Source organism: Strix aluco, chromosome 4 (assembly GCF_031877795.1).
Source record: "Strix aluco isolate bStrAlu1 chromosome 4, bStrAlu1.hap1, whole genome shotgun sequence".
NCBI classification, from domain to species: Eukaryota; Metazoa; Chordata; class Aves; order Strigiformes; family Strigidae; genus Strix; species Strix aluco.
Genome location: NC_133934.1, coordinates 115856458 through 115876552, shown reverse-complemented (window position 1 = coordinate 115876552; position 20095 = coordinate 115856458). Strand labels below are relative to the sequence as shown.

Here is a 20095-nt window from a genome sequence, read left to right as displayed (position 1 = left end):
CTGTTTGATTTCCAATGTCTCCGTTACCGCAGCAGGCAATGAAATGGACAGCAGGCTGTTTATAGAGGTACTGCATCAACCCCCATATAAGATGCATGCATGCTGCAGTTAATGCAGTGAAGTCACTCTATCATTCCAAATTGTTTGAATTAATTATTCTTTATCCTAACAAAAACTGTAACATAGCATTAAACAAAGCAAAATATGTTAGTTCAAATGCTACAGTGGACAGGCTCTCTTGGGCTAAAAGACTAACGTTCATTGTTAGCCTCACTACAAAACAATTTATGTTGGCAGACATTAGCATCCAGTTTGTTTATGTAGATAATGCTGTGCAAGAAAATAGTGCAAACAATTTCAGTTGGTTTTATTAGTCTGAACACACATAGCTAAATCTTTAAATGTCTGTTCAACATAACATTCTCTTCCATTTCTAAATTATTCTCATTTCTAATTATTGTGCAGAATTTAGAAATGAACAGAATTGAGATCTGTATGATTCCATAACTGCAATGGAAAAGTGAATTATAATTAGATATTACTGTAGTGTAGTAATTGCACTGCCTTACATTCTGATGGGTAAACTCTGGAATATGTTATGTTGCTAGATTGATAAAGATTGGGACTAAAAGAAAACATGTCTTTGATTTTTTTAAATTAATTTTTTAATGAATTTTTGTCGGACTTGCTATCAGGATTGGCGTATGCATCTTTGTGATGTTCTGAGTTTGCTTCATTCAAAGGTAAGTCAAACTTTTATTTAAAATTGTGCATGAGCCAAATGTTTTCCTTTCTTCCTCTTGCCACTATTTGCTTTTATGAAGCTTGCTGAACATCCTACGGTGAGGTTTCCTCTTGAGTCCCCAAGCTCGAGGGACTCGAGGCCCTCCTCGCGTCCCCAAAAGCCCCTGGAATGGCTGCCCTAGGACAGGAGTTTGGGGCCATAGTCACAAAAACATCCACACTGCACCATGGGACAGGATGGGTGTGCTAAACTGAAGAGAGAACTGGGAGAGGGCTCATGGTATAAGGGCTTCTGAGCTTACATTTGAAGAAGTTGAGACATCTTTTTTTGGCCCCAAGATGTGTCGAGGCACTTCTTGGACTTTAAGAGCCGGTGAATCCATTTCTGTAGAAATAGCCAGTGTTTTCTCTGTGCCATGTATGCAATAGATGGTTTCCCAAGGCTGACAAATCATGCAGATTTGTAATTGCAACAAATTATTCATGTCACTGTGTTACTGGAGGTAATAGTTAAATAACTGCAATTACAGACTTCTAAATTTTCTCAAGTTAAATTGAGAATAAAATGAAAAATCGCACACTGCCATCAGTTTGAAGAACTTTATCCAAAAACACAACTTCCATCCGATATTGACAAAACTTGTCATTTTCACCATAGTAAAAGAATGAACTAGTACTAAGTACACACATAACGAAAGCAGTCAACAACTGGAAAAGAATATAACAGGAGCTTAAAAGAATACATTTCTGTTAACTAAACTTGCTAATTACAGTAAACTTAGAGAAAACAGAGGGAATTTTTAAAGTTGTTTTTCTCTTTACAGATAGAGATCCACATTTCAAGAACAATGTTTACAACTTTCTTTAAATGAACCCATATATTACAAAAACAATACAGAGAAGCCCTGCAAACCTGTTAGTGTACAAAACAGGGTAGCAGAGACAAAGCACAACAGAATTAAATTGCCAAGGATTATTAAGAAAAATAACAGTGCATACTAAAGGGCTCCTGTAAAGCTGTTTTACACGAGCTGAAGGATGTCATTTCCATATGACTGCGATTTTGTGTGAAGTACAGATGCTTTCAGAAGTGTCACTATTTAGCTTATTTTGGAAAAAAACCCAATAATTAGCAATATTTGAGATGAGACAGCTGAAAAACAAATGTTATAGGCTACCTCACAAAGCTAGCTACTGGATTTATTTACATTAGTTTAAAATTTCACTGAGGCCTTGCATTCCACTCCTTCCAAAGTTCATAACTTCAGAACTGAAAGAGATCTTAGTTAGAGAAAGAACAAATATTTCTCAGGTTAGGTGCTCAGACAATAGAAAAAATAGTGCAACTGTTTGCTACATTATATACCCTTCCAGGATATCTATCAAAATATTCAGACTTGTTTTTTATTACCTCCTCATTTAAAAAAATACAGCAATCTGCTTTCCTTCTTTTGATTAGGAAATTATGGACATCTTTACATATATTTAAAATAAAACCCCAGCAACCCAGAGCTAGTTTTGCAAGTTGATCTACTGAAGCAGATGTCAGTGTAGAAGAAGTGTTATTAATCCAGTTGACTCCAGGTGGAGGCAAAGGTCCCTCTGGATAGAGCAGCTTGCAGGCTCCGGATCCTTATGAAGGCAGTAACTGAAAACAGTTTTAGGCCTAGATCTGTAAACAGCTTAATCTTATTCCCTCATTAGTGAGACTGAACTCCACAGGAAATGTGACATCACCTTAATGACTGCAGCTCAGGAAGCTCCCAAAACAATACCAGAACAAACAGGGACTTGTGAGGGAGGCTGTTCAGCAGTCTTGTGGTGGCCAAGGAATACACTTCTTTTTGGTCATGGGATTTAGAAATGTGCAATCTAGCTACAGCAGCTTGGCCATGCATTTGAGAACTACAGGTGAGACTAGATTTGAAATACCCATGGCATAGCACACTGTGGTTGTTTTTCTTCACTAAATTAGGCTAGTGGTTAATGGCCTTGACCCTACAATAAATCACATAGAGCTTTTCAAGTCTCCTGCGTATGGCACTTCCACTCCCCTTACCCTACCCCAAGTGCATTACCACGGATTCTGATTGGCTAAGAACAACAACGGACTTTGGGCTGAGGAAAGCTCAGCAAATGCTGACTGCAGAACAGTGCAGTATATTTATAAAACCTGAATTTCTAAAAGGTTGCATGGATACTGACAATACAGTTACCAAGCTTCGTGTTCACATCTTACTCTTCTGCTTCATTAATATCTCCATACAGGAAGAGACCTTGTGTCACTGATCTTTGCACTTACTGTGGTAAGTCCTTACATATCACTGACCTTACTGTCAGTGAAGGTCAATAAGGTGGTTAAGAAGGGCTGAAGAACATTTCTGGCTTCCACATGCTTGCATATTCTGATACCAGGGAATGAAAAGAATACAGAGAAGACAAGGGGAGAACTCAAATGAAGGCATAGAGACATGTGGTGGTGACAAGGGGTTTAAAGGGTTGGGTGCGAGTTCACAACAGGGTACTTTGCGGAGGAGTGAGGAATGATGCAGCCTAAAGGATCGGGTAGTGACTTTTGAGACATTCTTGAGAAGTGACTTGTCTCTGTTCTCAGTCTTTTTAAAGTCTGTGTAATACTAAGATCCCCTTTGAGACATACTGGCATAAAGCTGTAGATTAAAATGAGGTGATGCTACTGTACAGATGATACTTGACTCATTAACATTCCATCCTTAAGAAACCTAGGTGGTTTTTGCTTTTGCAGGGAAACTAGGCAGAGCTTTGGAAGGTAAATCTTGCATGTATTCTACCAACACAGGAAGTTTTTCAAGTATTTTCTACAACTGAAAAATATCTTTACCAGCAGCCTGCATAGGAAAAATAGAATGGGTGGCACTAATGCTCCCAAGACTTACCAAAAAGATGGAGACACCATTTGTGCTCATATGAAAGGGCATTTGCCTCTGTACCAACAGATCAAGTCTGCCTATGACACTCAGGCAAACCTGCCTTCAGAAGCATGTCACTGAGATGATTAGATATGTGACAGATTTGTGTTATCAGGGTTGTCTCTTTTTCAGTTCCTGGCTGTGTTGCTGTAATTCCCAAAACAGCCTGCAAAAGCAGGTTTGGCCATGTTAACTCATTGTAAATACTCTGGTATAGGCTGGAATGAGATAAAATTGCTATGCATTTTGTTCTGCAAAGGCATATATTCCCCTGGAGTCTTCTGGGTAGACAATTAGACACTTTCCTCCTCCTTTGTGCCTGAAGGGTCAAAAACTAAAATGGGACATGGCTGGTCTCTAGCTGTTAGGACTTCCCTACACATCCAGAGAACAGCATAGTGATGACTTAATTTTCACTGTTCTGAGTTGGAAACACAAGATAAAAGGCAAAGAGGGGTTGTATGAGAAAACACAAAGACTTAGTGTCAGATCAAGGGCAGTAGGAGACTTCAAAGCCTCAGGGTGTTTTGATTTCTTTAGGATGTTCCGAGATTGCGGCAAAGGGCTAACTAACTGTTAAAGCATCTCTATCTTTACCTTATGGGTGGTGGACCAATATATCAATAACAGTATACCTAGCAGAAGAATATTGATCTCTGGCTTTTCTATGGATGGAATAAATGCACCTGTTTCACTGAGGATTAGCAAGATGCAAGATGAGGAGGGACATGCTGTACCTGATGGCTAGTTCACTTAAACTCAGCTCAGGCTGTGTGTCCAGGAAGACAGCAGGGTTCAGAGGGGCGGAGCAGGAGTTAATGAAGCGCTCAGCTCTGCCTGTCAGAACCCTGATGTCTGACATTATCACCAGGGACCTGACTGCCCTTTTTTTTGTGCACATTAACCAGATGAAATCCAATTCTCCAGAGCTCCAAATGCTCCGAAAGCATAAAAGCATTTTGATCTGGGATTCTGATTTTTGGCCTATTTCTCTCATGAATGGAAGTCATCCTTAAAAATAATAGTTTTTCAGATTCTGCACTGTGATTAGACACAGGAAGCCCAGTAAAATTACATGGATAAATGGACAAAGCTATGCGAAAATAAGAACTCTCAGGAGTCTGCAAAGAATGTGAAGGAGGATATTAACAACTGGAATTGTTTGAAAATAGCAAAACGAAAGCTTCCAATGATAGACAAAATATGTAACAACCTATAGACTAACGATGTCTGTTTTCATTTGATCCCAGACACAAATGCACATTTTCCCTTTATCTTCAAATGGATGTACAGGATAAGACTATAATGGCTGGCTGCTTCTATTCACTTTTGATTTGGGACTTGTTATTACAGGATGCTCAGCAGTTTGGTGGGATGCTGATGGCCCTCAAGTCCCATTGCAAACAAGGATTCTGGAGAGGGGATCTCACTACTTCTGAGGTATCTATCAGCTCACTTGCTCACTCAAATGGCTAAATACATTATTTGCAGCAAATGAGTCTGCTACTGTTGTTGCATCAGTTTAAAAATCTGTTGTTCAGGTTTGCAAGTTTGTTGACACAGAAATACATCCTCCTCCCTCGTTTTATTTTAGGAGGATGCTAATGCTGTAGACAAGCACAGACTCCTAGCCCTGCAGATAAAAATAACAGGAGTAGCTGTGTGGGTTTCTCTACCCCATTTTCCTATCTAATGAGCCTTTGCACCCATCTCCATAGCTGTTCACCCTTTAGTCTCTTTGCTGTAATGGCTGCACAGCTGCTGTGTTGAGCTGCTGGCTGCTTAGAGAAAAAAAAAAAAAAAATCTTAAGAGACAGTTCCATTATTAGACATGTTGCTATTGATCCCTAAAGGCCATGGATAGAATAGACACTTTAGAGCATCCAGTTTGTCTACCTGCTTTCTATGGGTCATTATTTAATAAGCCATCATCAAAATAATACTTCACAGAGCATACAGTATTGCATCTTGTGTTTGCACAATGATGTTTATAACATAGGTAGGGGTCTAACGCTGCATATAGGGTGTTTTGGTTTGTCTACTACAGAGCAAACTCCAGTCAGGACCTTGTAACTTATGTCTGCTAGATGCTTTTATTTAAAGCACAATCTTCTATAAGGGGAATCCTGCTCTCATGCTGATGCATAAAGTGCTCAGCAAAGCAGAGCCCTCTTCTGCTTTTAGAGAAGAGCTTCAGAGGACAGCTCTGAGGAACGTGTTGGGGCTTCCTCGTCACCCCTCAGTGAGCAACAACAGTTATCCAACTTCCCAGCTCCAAGGAAGGGAGAAGCTACAGTGCTGCAAGTCAAGCTGTGCTGACAGTTCAGGGTATAACATACACCCCCTTAAAGAAGTGGTAACACATTTCCAGGTTCCAACCGTACCCTGGGCTGCATCAAGAGAAGTGTGGCCAGCAGGTCAAGGGAGGTGATTCTCCCCCTCTGCTCTCGTGAGACCCCACCTGGAGTGCTGTGTCCAGCTCTGGGGTCCCCAGTATAAGAAGGACATGGAGCTGCTTGAGCAGAGGAGGATCACAAAGATATCAGGAGGCTGGAGCACCTCCTTTATGAGGACAGGCTGAGAGAGTTGGGGTTGTTCAGCGTGGAGAAAAGAAGGCTCCAGGGAGACCTTATAGCAGCCTTCCAGTACTTAAAGGGGGCCTACAGGAAAGATGGGGAGGGACTCTTTATCAGGGAGTGTAGTGATAGGATGAGGGGTAACAGTCTGAAACTGAAAGAGGGAAGATTTAGACTAGAGAGAAGGAAGAAATTCTTTACTGTGAGGGTGGTGAGACACTGGAAGAGGTTCCCCAGAGAAGCTCTGGCTGCCCCCTTCCTGGAAGTGTTCAAGGCCAGGTTGGATGGGGCTTTGAGCAACCTGGTCGAGTGGAAGGTGTCCCTGCCCATGGCAGGGGGGTTGGAATGAGATAATCTTTAAGGTCCCTTCCAACTCAAACCATTCTATGATTCGCAGGACCATACCTATGACACCATTCATCCACTTCTCCACTCCCCTCTGTGACTTCTCTGAACTTAACAACAGATGAGTCCCCTTTTTCAATGGTGAATTGAAACTTTCCCTAACCTCCCAGAAGATGGAAGTTGTTGTAGTGGATGGAGCCAGAACACAACATCCAAAAACATACTGTGCATGTTATCACTATCAAATTAGATCAGAGTTTGAACCAGCTCTGCCCACTGTGATTTAGGGATCTTTAATACACCTGACAATATTCTGCACAGACTGTCGTATGCAGTATTCTTGCACCTGCATCCTAAAGCTATTTTTCTCAACAGTTAGTGTGCAGTTTAACTACGAGACAGGAAATGCCTGCACTTGCTGCCTGCACCCAGTTTGCCATGTCACCCTGTCAAGCCAATTACTTTAATTAAAGTGCTGTCTGGTCCTTCTTGACAACTCAGCTTTTAATGATGAAAATATGTATGAGACTGATCTGGATGAGAGAGGCAGAACTCATTGTTTTCCAACGCTCCTGCTATAATTATCAATTTCACATGAAAGTAGGGCAGTTTCTTTGGGAAAAGCAACACAAAAGTGTCACTCGGTTTCATTACCAGAGTGGTGGTTCTTCGCTGTTCCTGCTCTAATGCTCTTCTTCATGGGTGAAGAATTTAGTCTGGTGCTTTGGTAGAGAGATGCAAACATTGCTAATTGCACTAAGATTAATATTCTAGGAAACTTAAACAAAGTACTCCACTGGCAAATTCATTAAGCCGTAATGGGCAAGTACTATAGTGTCAAACTGGTTTTAATCATGGTGGAAATGTTTTGCATTTCACACAAAAACAGTGCTTGCAAGATCTAGCCTAACTAAGCCTACAGAAACACTAAAGAAAAGTCCATGAGTAATTGATACAATTACAAAGTCAACAGAGTCTCAGGAAATGGTTGGGGACAGTACATTACATTAAGCAACATTTACATGGATCCTACATGTTCGTACATCAGACTTTATCCTGCTCATTCTGCATTGGAAACCTCTCTGCAGCCTTCCAACCTCACTCAACAGTTTGCTTTCTGCTCAGTGAGTATAAGGAGGAGTGTAAGAACAGGAGAAGTACACAATTTATGCAGCTCCCCTGTTTTTTATCATCCTCTGCCTATGAAGGAACAAATAGCTATTTTAGGACAGTGAAAATCATCATTTTTCTATCATTCTTAAGACTACAGCTATTTTATTAGACAGAATTTGCTTTCTGTCCTGCTGGTCTTCCAGAACTGGGCTTCTCAAACTTTTTCCCAGCACAGATCTTGTCTGTCCTCAACCATCTTCACAAAATCCTTCTTCCAAACAGGGAAATAACTGCACACACAGAAGCTCAGTTCCTCAAGTGAGTTGTCATTGTTTTTCTCATCCTCAAAATAACTTAGTTTTTTTTCTCTCCCCTGCTAGCTCTGTTTGCACCTTTCCCAGCTTTAAAGGCCAGTTCATAGAGAGGGAAAAAAAAATATATTCAGTGACTACTGAGTGGTTATAAATACTGATTTGGGGTATGCTGCTTTGATTCAAGTAACTGTCCACCAGCCCTGCAGGAAAGTGTTTTTGAAGAGAAAAGAAAATCCAAACCTCTCTGTACATTCGGCAGCTCTTAGTTCAGCCTCAAGCTCAGTGGCAGGCAAGTGTCAAAAACAGTCTCCGTGCCTGCAGACAAGGCTTTCTGGGATTAGGGTAGTAGCTGTATGAGACAGAAAACCTATATAGTACATGCAGAGAGAAGAAGAATTTGTCTGCTGCTCTCAAAGTGCAGACATTTTATGTATTTGTGTTTACTTTTTAAGGGGGAAGAGGGAGATTTCCAAGAGAGGTGATTTTTTATTTTCTTCCCTCAAGATTTTATAATCTCTGAAACAAGGAAGGCTACAATTTATTTTGAAAAAATACAGATCTTGAAAAGGAACTGCTTATGGGAACAATGAAGTGAAAATGTTGTCCCTCAACAGAACAAATCTAAATGATCATCAGAGTTGTTACCTAAAGCAGGCTATATAAAAATCACTTCCAGGAGCCTCATCAGAACACAGAGACATATTAATACTGAAATATAAGCACTTGCATATCTGTCACTTACTACCTTTTTTGTGCTGCTTCTATCCCAGGCCATACCCGACTCTTGCACTCACTCTCTCACAAGCACAGAAGTGTCCAATATTTCAATGCTATTTTCCTCATAGACATCATTCACTGTTAACTGGGCTTCACAATTTCCCCACATTCTTTCAATACACCCATAAGCTTATGAAAGTACATGACTGCTACGGGAAATCTGGATTACAGTGAAACAAGCCTTTGTATTTGGCCTTTGTTTCCTGGAAGGGACACACCTACAAGCCACTGCAATCCTGTACCTCTGGACAGAAATGGGAGCTTTTGTTGCTGCTCTGTTTAACGTGTCCTCCTCTGGAGTGCAGAGGGTGTGCAGACCAGCCACACCTTGCAATAGCTGTGCCTCCTCCTGCAAACAGCAGACAAGTTTAGCATCAATTCATAGATTATCAGATCCGGTAACTGATACTGGAAGGCAAGTGATAGATAGGATGGATCTGCCTGTCTTGGCTTTAAGAGTCATGATTTTGAACACAGCCCAGTAGTGTATGCATGTCTGAAGACTCACACATGATGAACTTGTACTTCATCAAAACTGAGCCAATGCTGACCAATTAGTCCATCTGGAAAACTAAGATGTCCAGCAAACATGACAGAACAATTTCATACAACATTATAGCACAGTAAAAAATGCACAAAAAAGCTGACAAAATGCAGAAGAGCTGCTAGAAAAATCTAAACAGTAGAAAATAAGCACTTTCTATATAAATCTCACTTTCTCCTTGTATTTACTATACCCATGTTGGTCTCTCTTTTATTACATTTCTATACAAAACTGGTATTGGCTCTGTTCTCAATTAAAGCTCTCACCTTCATAAAATTTTCAATTGCATCCAAACTTTCTGTCATCAAGATTCAAGATGATTGACTTGCATTTAATTTCCATAATTGTGGCAGCACTTAATCAGCGAAGTCCCTACCTATATGTATTTATATAGATATACATGTATATACACACAAATACATACATACACGTGACAAATACTGCTGCAGTTATCCTCTCTTCCAGTGTTTGGAGTGACAGTCATCCTAGAAAGTGAAGGCATACACCACTCCCACAACCACAATATTTCCAATTGTTGCTATTATTGCAATCCATAACAATATGGCATCATTTGAAGAACGGGATGTCTCCTCTGGTGGATTCTGCGTGGAAGAAGCTGCATGGACGTTGGCTGATGAGTTAAACAAGGAGTACTCTGTACTAAAGTCCTCATTGGGTGAGTCCATAAAGGCTCCTCCCATAACAGGAAGCTGTGAAGAAAGATATGGCAAAATTAGATTGAAGGCCGATATTTGTATTTGCTTTGTCTCAGTCATTACTAAAGACTAACCTCTAGCAAACCTGCAAAATTACTCAGATTTCAGGTATGTGGTGCTAACCTGTTAGGAATACCACAGGCACACACTTTACAGTATTTCTTCCATTTCTGTTAGAATCAATATTATTGTGGAAAACCTGTGTTTATTACATGGAATATACATAAGATCTAACATGCAGACTCCAAGTCAACCTAAGTACTTATATGCATTTAGAAATAAGAGATACAGCTATCCACAAAGCACTCACATACCATCAGATAATTACACAGTAACTAAAAGTCCCAGAAGACTATAGTAAGCAGGTAGACCAAACCCATAGCTTTACTGGGGAAAAAAACCAACCCAAATCTATATGTCCAAATCTCTCTGCCAGCCTGACCAGAAGGGAAAAATTCCATCATTGTGTTGATGACTGGTCTGATCTTGAGCAATGAGTAAAACTTAGACGTCAGTGCATGCTCCCTACACTCCCCCTTCAGATCTGGTAGAACTCCAGTACTTCAAGAAAAGCTGAAAAAAGTCTGGGAATGTTCTCTTTAAAGAAATGCTGCAACACCAACCAACTTTTCCTTCCCCACAATGGTTTCCATGCTGCTGCTGTCACCTTCCAACTTTTAGACGCAATTACAATCTCCTGTTTTTACACGCTACTTAGTGCTTTTGGGGTTTTGGCATTATTATTCTTCACCTTTCTCAATAGGGATTTCTTCTACAGCTGAAACCCTCTGGCTCTGTAACACAATAAAAGTCCTTCCTGATGTTATACTAGTAGTCATACTGTTATAACTTCAATAGTACTGTTGAAGCCACCATGGCCTATGAATAAGAGAGGAACCAGCCTTGTTTTCGTTCAGACACATCACAGAAGGCTGCTATACTAATCAGCCCTAAATTACCGTGCCCAATACTCACTGGGCTGAAAAATCAATCTCTTCTAACACTCTGTTCTTCAACTCCCGCATCCCATTTTAACTCTCCCACTAACCTCTCCCTTTGGCACCGAACTACACCCGCCTGGCTGTGTGCAGCTGTGCTATGGAGGCTGCTAAACAGGACAGAATTTGAGGACAAACCACCCCTCCCCTCCACAGTGGTGGCTGTAATTTAAAAATTAGAGCAAAGAATTTGAGAAACTTGAGAATAAACTAACTTTTTTAGCTTGCTATCCATAACATTTTACAGAGCTATAAAAGACAGACTCTCTTTCAAAGCTGACTGCTGAACAAATTTCATCTGTACTAGAAAATACCATGTCACATTCAAAACGAAACAGAGAATGATGTAAGACCACAATAAGTATATCATACTACCTAATACACATTAAATAAAATTATCTTTGAGATCAAATATGATTAGACAAAAGCAGTTAGCAAGAAACCAAACAGGAAATTGCAAAAGTCAAGTTTGATCCTTTGTCCCTGCATCAAACGGTTTTGCTGCCATTTCAACACAGGCTGCGTTAAAGAGAGCAAAAGCTTCCATTTCACAAGCAGCCCAGCTTGATGTTTTGAATCCAGTTCCACACCAGCCTTTTTTATGTCTTGGGATTTGATAAGGAAAACATTGCTTGGTTAAATCAGGATTTCTTTCTATGTAGAGAGTGCCATAAAAAGCAATTCTGACTTCAAACTAAGTGTACTTATGTAGTGATGCTGCCATTTAACAGCTACGGAGACACTAATTAAAGATCTTCGCAGCAAATGACAGGCATACATTTACCATATTGACAGCAAAATGTTTAATCTGAGGTGCTTGCATTCTTAGCAAACCATTTTAAGGGTATCAGCATTTAGGATCACCAATTCTGCAAATCTTTCAGCTGGAACAACCATCCAAAATACAGAGGTACACATATGTGCACATGCCCAAGACAGTGGGAGGTTATGAGCCCTGTTCTGCTGAGTGATACCTGGGTTTTGGGCCACACATTCTGTGCCCTCAGTAAGTTATTTGAAGTGACAAGCTGCCACCCCGTTAGTCCACCTAGTGCTGTCACAGAGGCAGGGAGTATTCATTGTAGCAGCACAGCTACACACCACACTGCAAATGATGTCAGATCTGAATCTCCTTGTACTGTCTAAGGCTCACACAAGCTGTTTGCACCATCTGAGGGGAACACATGGTAAAACAGCTCATCTGAATCTCCGAAAGGCTTGCAGTGACCTGAGACAAAGCACTGACGTTCAGCACCTGGCACAGGCTCTTTCTGTAAAAGTGACTTCCAGTTTTTCTGTTTGTAGGTCAGTAGCACTTCACCACAGATCTGGAAATAAACCTTACTGCCAATTTCCTGTTTGCAGAAATCATCTCTTACTAAATGCATATTCCCCCCTCTTCTCACTGCTAAAATGGCTTCACATAAGAGCCCGGGAATGGCCATATGTTGTCAGACAGAAACTCCATCTCCCTTGTGTGTTAGCTCCAGCAGTGGCCATAGATGCTGAAGAAAGAGTAAGAGCACAACTGGACAAGCATGTCAGGTACTACCCCTTAACAACTCACAGCCTCCAACTGTTTTCAGCAAGACAAATGCTATTGCTATGGGTTTAATAATGCCCAAAGAATTTTGCTACCGTGAACTTGTGCAGTCTCCACCCGAGCTCATCTAAAGCTGAGCATCCTTCTCATTTTGGCCTCTTACTGCCTCTTAACAGTCAGGGTTGCCCAGTGATTAGGGCCACATAAATCATCCCTGGGAGATATGCCTGTCTCTCCACTGGAGAGAGGGAAGCATAGATGATTAATATCAACTGGTAATCTATCTTTTTGGTAGATTAACTTCAGTGAGATAAGTCTCATCCTCAGTCTTGATGTCTTTGTTCTCCCAAAAGGTACAGTATCTTCCCTCTGCAGTCTTATTTATTACATTAAAGGCTGTGAGACATCCAGACCCAACACTAATGGGAGTTGTGAAGTGCCTGTGATAAACAGTAGGCTAAGGATAGAAACCCTTCAGTGCATTCTGTGCTTGCTCTATTTGTCTGTGACTCTACAAAGCAAATATACACCAATTTACATCTGCCAAAAGCTTCACTCATGTCACTGCCATTACAGCGACCTGCAGTCTCTTTTAGCCTCAGAGAGTTTTTATAGTTCAGGCAAAGCTGTGCAGAGCCTGTGCCACCTTCCCCAGGAGTGCCAGGCAAAGAGGCCAGAGCAAAGGGTTAACTGGGAAATGCAACAGTGAGGAACATGGCAGGAGCAGATGGAGGGGGGGAATGCTGTAGAACTGTTTGGAAATTAAACTCTTTTCCTAGTGACTATGTCGATATTGTTAAGTAGCACTAAAATAGTACGTCACTTGCTAAATGGCTTCTGGGACTGGCGAAGAACAAATTCAAATCATTAAATATCAACAGGCAGAAAAGCAAACAGCAAGATGTCAAGTGGTAATGAGAACACCCACTGCGCTGAATACCTCCTACTGACATCCAAGAGGACGCTTTAGGGTCACGAGAAGGAGAACAAGGCTCTTGAACTGTTGTTAAGTGATACACTTTCCTGTTAGCAGAAAAATCCTATTCTATAACCAAAATGATTCACATGAAAGAAAAACAACATGTCAGGTACCAGTCACTGAGACTCTAAAAATGATCGCTTTCTTAAGCAGCATCACATAAAATCCATGACTTAGCAATAACATTGCTCCATTCCTTTCAGAATCAGGTGTCTGTCATTTTTTCAGAGTCAGCTAGATGATCTTCAGGGTCTTTTCCAACCTAGACGATTCTGTGATTCTGTGACCGGCCGCCAACCGGATTTAACTCCATTCACAACTCTTTGGGCCCGGCCATTCAACCAGTTTTTTTACCCAGTGAAATGTGTGCCCATCCAAGCCACAAGCAGCCAGTTTTGCCAGGAGAATGCTGTGGGAAACGGTGTCAAAGGCCTTACTAAAGTCAAGGTAGACAACATCCACAGCCTTTCCCTCATCCAATAAGCAGGTCACCCTGTCATAGAAGTAGATCAGGTTTGTCAAGCAGGACCTGCCTTTCATAAACCCATCCTGACTGGGCCTGATCATCTGGTTGTCCCGCACGTGTTGTGTGATGGTACTCAGGATGAGCTGCTCCATCAGCTTCCCGGGCACCGAAGTCAAGCTGACAGGCCTGTAGTTTCCCGGATCATCCTTCCGACCCCTCTTATATATGGGCATCACATTGGCCAATTTCCAATCTGTCGGGACCTCCCCGGTCAGCCAGGACTGCTGGTAAATGATGGAAAGCGGCTTGGTGAGCACCCCAGCCAGCTCCTGCAGCACCCTCGGGTGTATCCCATCCGGTCCCATAGACTTGTGTGTGTCTATGTGATGCAGTAGGTCACTGACTGTCTCCTCCTGGAATGTGGGGGGGTCGTTCTCCCAGTCTCTGTCTTCTGGCTGAGGAGGCTGGATTCCCTCAGTACAACTAGTCTTGTTATTAAAGACTGAGGCAAAGAAGGCATTAAGCACCTCAGCCTTTTCCTCATCACTTGTTACCATGTTTCCTCCTGTGTCTAGCAGGGGATGGAGGCTCTCCCTGGTCTTTCTTTTGCTGTTGACATACTTATAGAAACATTTCTTGTTGTCCTTGACTGCTGAAGCCAGATTAATTTCTAGCTGGGCTTTAGACCTCCTGATTTCCACCCTGCGTAGCCTCACAGCATCTTTGTAATCATTGTGAGTGGAATTCTCTTGTGTCTCACTGAAACATACATATATATAGTCTCCTCATCTAAAGCATGCACTATTATGTAAATGAAGATGTCCTGGCTACTATTTAATTACTGGTAATATCTAGAGAACCAAGTTCTGTCCACCATTTGACAGAATATCACCCTACTACTTACAATGCGAAGGCTGGGTACATAGTGACAATCAGGACAGTTATTCCATGTTCGCTGCAAGTGGATTAGTTTAAATGCATTAAACCCCCACACAGCCAAAATTAAAGGGCACCTAAGGCAATCCTCTTTGATTTAATTAAATAGGTCTAATTCTGAAGAGGGAGGATACATGCAAATGTTTTACGCAGTTAACTTCAAATTCTCATTTTAATTCAGATCCCTGCTTCACCCTGAAATCACAGTCTCAGGTTGACAAGCTTAGGAGAAACAGCTGCTTATTTTCAAAATAAGCAGTTGTCAAAATGCTCACCCTACCAGTGGCAATGGAAAATTTTCACTCTAACTTGGAAGCATCAGGATTTAACCTGTTATTTTTAATCTTGTTAAAACTTCTCTATTCTATGAATTCTGTCAATCTGCTTTTCTTCCAATTCATGATATTCCTAGGACTTGCGTATTACTTTCTCCACTGCTTTCCCGATTTATGCTAGGCTAGATATAATATCTTTGTCCTTTTAGATGAGATCTCTGTTCAAAGTTATTCCTTATCAGCAGTATCTCAGATGCCTGAGGTTAGAGTTTCAGCCTTGCTGTTGAACCATGCTAAGAGTTGCCTTGATCAACAGGTGTCTAGATATTCAGGAAGGAGCATCCAAAGATGTTCCAAGGTGCTGCAGCAGACACTCAATTCTGAATTTGTTCTTGGCTGTAGAAACCAGTTTCCCTTAACTAAGGTATTCCCATGGGAAACTGAGCTCAACTAGATCTTTGTCCCTAGGCACAGCTACCCCTCAAGTGCCTTATATGAGCACATGCCTTGTGCAGGCTGGAGCACCTCTCTGTGGAAAGTGATTCTGCTGAATCAGCTGCAAGAAACAGTGTAAATAACTGTCATGAATGTAAGTGTTTTCACCTTGATTTTTTCACTCTCATATTTCTGCACTGGTAGCATCCAAGATACCCTAATGATAAACATGCTGTGATTCCATTCCCACAATTTACATCTGCCTAGCGCCTCCTTGAAATAGCTTTTATTATTTCAAAGAACCCTACTGCTTTTAAACTATTATTCTCAACCAACTACTGTTGGATTTAATCTTCCGAGTATAGAAGACTGACAACAAACAAAAGCCTTTTTATTGCTGACAAGTCTCAAATGGAAACAAAGAAGTTTCTCATCCTATCCCTGGTCCCAAGAATTCCTCCTCACTTTCCAGCCAATGTCAGCAATGCTGCATCAAGGAAAAGAAAAAGCTTTGTCAGTGTTCAACAGAAATGCAAACAACCTGTATGAAGAAGCTGCAAGCTAAGTCACATATAATTTAAATTGTGAATCTGTATAGTCTAAATTGGAGGGGGTGGTGAATACCACAGAAGCGTGCAGGGCAATCAAGCAGACATGCTTTAAACTATCTGGATGTGCCAGGAACAACCACTCAAGCAGCAGCACTAGGTGACTTTCCACATAACTGATACAGCTGAGGCTAGCATCCTATTGTGGACACCATGTTGGGGAAGTAGAAGGTGCCTGGGTTTCATTTACACACAGTTATAACTTTTGTGCTTCCAGGAGCACAAATATATAAAAATAAAAATAAAGGGAACTGGAAAGGTGAGTATTTATCAATATGGAAAAACTCAGTAGAAGGCTATAAAACTAACCATCAGTGTTATTATGAGTTATTCAAACTGTTTACTATTTCCTAAACTGGCAAAACAGAGGACCTTTTCACACCATGTGTAGTCATACTGGAAAACTCAGAACAGGAATTCCTTTAGAGATAAGCGCAACCTGCAGAGCTGTATCAGTTCAATATTGAACATAACTCTGGAAGGGCTTCAAACACCAAGCTTCTGAGTTTAAACTCTTTAATCATATGTGAGAAGAAAGAGGTGCTGATTATCCCACCTATTGAAGGGTTTCTTGCACAGCCTTCTGATATATGTGACATTGGTAACTTCAAAGCCAAACTAATGGATTTAACTGGACTTACATGGTCTCCTGCTCTGATCCAGGCTGGCAATTCCCTTCAGGTGTCAAGTTCCTCTATTACAAAAAAAACCAAAACCAAAAAAACCCACAAAATACCCCAAAAGGAAACCAAAAGAACAATCCGGGGTAAGAGAAAGGAACACTGCCTGGGGCATAATGTTTCAAGGTCCCAAGGGACAGCTTTGCTTTAAACACACAAGGTGCTATCACTGGCTGGAAGCAAGAACACAGCTACATGGTATCAGTGGAAGTTTTGGTTCTTAAGCAGAGAGTTAGTGGCTCTCCATGTGCCAGAGGATAAAGAGGAAAAGAAGAGCAACACAAGCTGGTTGTAATGGCCCTTCATATCTGCAAGAGGAAAATGCATTCCCACCATAAATGAAAAAGTCAAATGATGAGGTGTAAGCGGAAAACTATAGAGCAGAGCTCAAGAGTGGGTGTACAGGAAAAAAGTGAAAGAAGCCTAATCCCATTTCTCAAAGTGAAAAAGGGCTGCACAAGCCCTTCTTCCACCATGATCTTTGCAGCCATGTTAATCTCTGACAAAATGTCAATGTCGCATTATCAATCTACTGTTGTGGCCAAGGTATCTTGGTAGCAGAGAAAGGGGCTGACCATATTCTTTTGATTCCCTTCTGCTCCCTCTCCCTTAGCCTGACAACATGCTTAGGCTATTCCCAGGGCGAAAGGATGGGAATTGGCAGCCATTCATAGTAATGGAAGCAACAACACAATTTCAAAACTAAAACTAGTTCCAGATGAAAAATTGTTTAAAGCACTAGACTTCAGGCATGGGCAAAAGCAGTGATTTTGTAAATCCTTCAGTACTCAGTAATCAGGATGCCTCTCATGAACACTAAAAGAATTTCAACGGGCAGGTGTTAGGGGCTAGACCTAAAAGGATGTGACATTCTGGACATCATCTTATTCCTCTAGAGTAAAAATAATTACATACAAATTCCTCTATATTGCATATGCTATGCTGACCACTGTTCAAACAAAAACCCAGTAGCAATCAAAAAATCTTGCATGCTATCTCCAATCCCTGCTACACAGCCCATGAAAAATTAAGTGGCTGAGCTTTAACTAAACCACACTAACAGTCATAATATAGCTTAGCTCTATTTCATCAGAGAAATTACTTACTATTCCATGCAGACTCAAAAGCTTTCAAACTATACATCTGATGTATTTTACACAGTGATGGATGTACTACAAAGACAAGTTGGGATAAATCTGCCTATTAAGGGAAGCAATCACTACCATTGCAGCTCTGCTGTACTTAATGATACGATATAAATGCCTCATTTTCAGCACCTTTGAGATAGCCACCTGGAATCTAGCTTCAAATATGATAACACAAGAATTAGGTCAGTGCCCCCATCATAAGGCAAACCCACTGGGAAAAACTTATTCTATGATGACTTCCAGAGATTAATTCTCCCCCAGAAAATACTTGAAGGAATCCAGCAGAAAGCCTCAGAAGGGAAATTAAAACAATTTAATAGTCTCAACACTTTCCATAATGATTATTTTCCTTAAGTTTATATAGGCTATTAGATTCCCTGAAAGAACTGAGAGAGAAAACTGGCAACGATGTATGCAATTTTATTTTGGCTATACATCGTTTTCAGCCAACATTTTTTTTCCTATTTTTTTTTTCTTTCCCTTTCATTCTCATGTTGCATTACCTTTTCACAAACAAAATAGGGGGGAGGGCTGAGGTATGCTGACAGAATATTTGAGGCATATCATGTCTTATTTAAGACTATTTTTGTAAACATTTTTGCTTGCTTACTTAGCACCTAGTTCAAGACACAAAACATGCCTGAGAGTCAACAAAAACAATGTATTCCAGTTAAGATGCACAAAAAAAGGAGAAAAAGCTGACACGGTGTTAGCCTTCTTCATGTCTGAAGATCTTAAGGGTAGCGGCTGGCATGAAGGTCAAGTAAAGCATACACAGCAGCTTCTAGGAAGAAAGGAGGACTGCCAAATGTTACCCCTACTGCGTGCACTTCACTTGATAGAATACCAATATCTGGCAGGTTGCCATAAGTCTTGATCCCCCCCAGGCATATCAGGCTCAACATACGGCTCGAACAACCTATAGACTGCACATACCCCTCAACTTACTCTGTAATGCTTCAGTAGTGTTTTATACCTGAAGAAGAAAATACATAATTTGCTTTAAAATTAATCCTATTCTCCTGCATTTTTGTCTCATGAGTGAGCTAATCACACAATACACAAGAGAATAAAAATTAGAAAGTGAAAAAATGTTGACAATTTCCTAATTTATAGTATTTGAAGAGTAGTATTCATCGTGCTATGAAAAGTTTCTTCCAACATAACTCTTTGTTGAATATCATGAAGAGACTAAAAGCTTGATCACGTGTAAATCTTGAGTGCTTAAGAACTCAGTGCCACCACGCAACTATTTCAACCATCTTCTAGGATTTATTGTTCCTACAACAGAGCCCGAGGAAGAGAAGTAACATGTGTTTCTCATCCACTTTGGTGCAAAGTCAGGCATAATGTGAACACATTTCACAAATGGCTTAAAATAAGTCTGGATCACTTTGCTTTGAAGTAAAAGAAGAGCACCCATACAGGACATTTCACTGGCTCTTTTAGTGGGGCAGAAACCTTCATCAAAGTGTGAGAACAGCCATCATCAGAGCCAAATATCCCATATGTTCTCACAAACCCAGATTCCCACAACCTAGGTTTTGCTCATGTACTAAGACCATCAAGGGATGATTAAGTGTGGCTGAACTAGACAGCAGCTGATGACATCTTTATCATGCCAAACAAAAACAGAACATTCAAGCCATCTGTGTTTGTGTGCTTATGTTTAAGACTGTTCAAACAGTTCAGACATTACAGAAAAATATAATAAATTATACATTGATTCTTTCTTTCTAGAGAAGCGTGTCTGCATGTGTGTAGGCAAAACAGCATTCCTTAGTGGCTGACATATGCACAGGATAGGCACAAATCAATGTATAATTTACTGTACTTCTATTTGTAATTCAATATTTGTGCTTTGAACTCTTGCAGTTGGTGGGGCTGAACAGGGTAATTAAAGACATGAATATGTAACAGCTTCCTGGGGAGAAAGAGGGCTCTCTCTCA

General features: G+C 40.8%; 1 protein-coding gene across 1 annotated transcript in view; it reads right to left on the bottom strand.

Moving 5' to 3' along the window:
• Positions 1 to 1330: 1330 nt before the first annotated feature.
• Positions 1331 to 20095, bottom strand: part of C4H14orf132 (chromosome 4 C14orf132 homolog) — a 42363-nt gene continuing 23598 nt past the window's right edge. Inside the window, exon 2 of the mRNA XM_074825050.1 lies at positions 1331 to 10071. Coding sequence (XP_074681151.1) covers positions 9847 to 10071 — 225 coding nt within the window. The 3' untranslated portion in view covers positions 1331 to 9846. The remainder of the gene's footprint in view (positions 10072 to 20095) is intronic.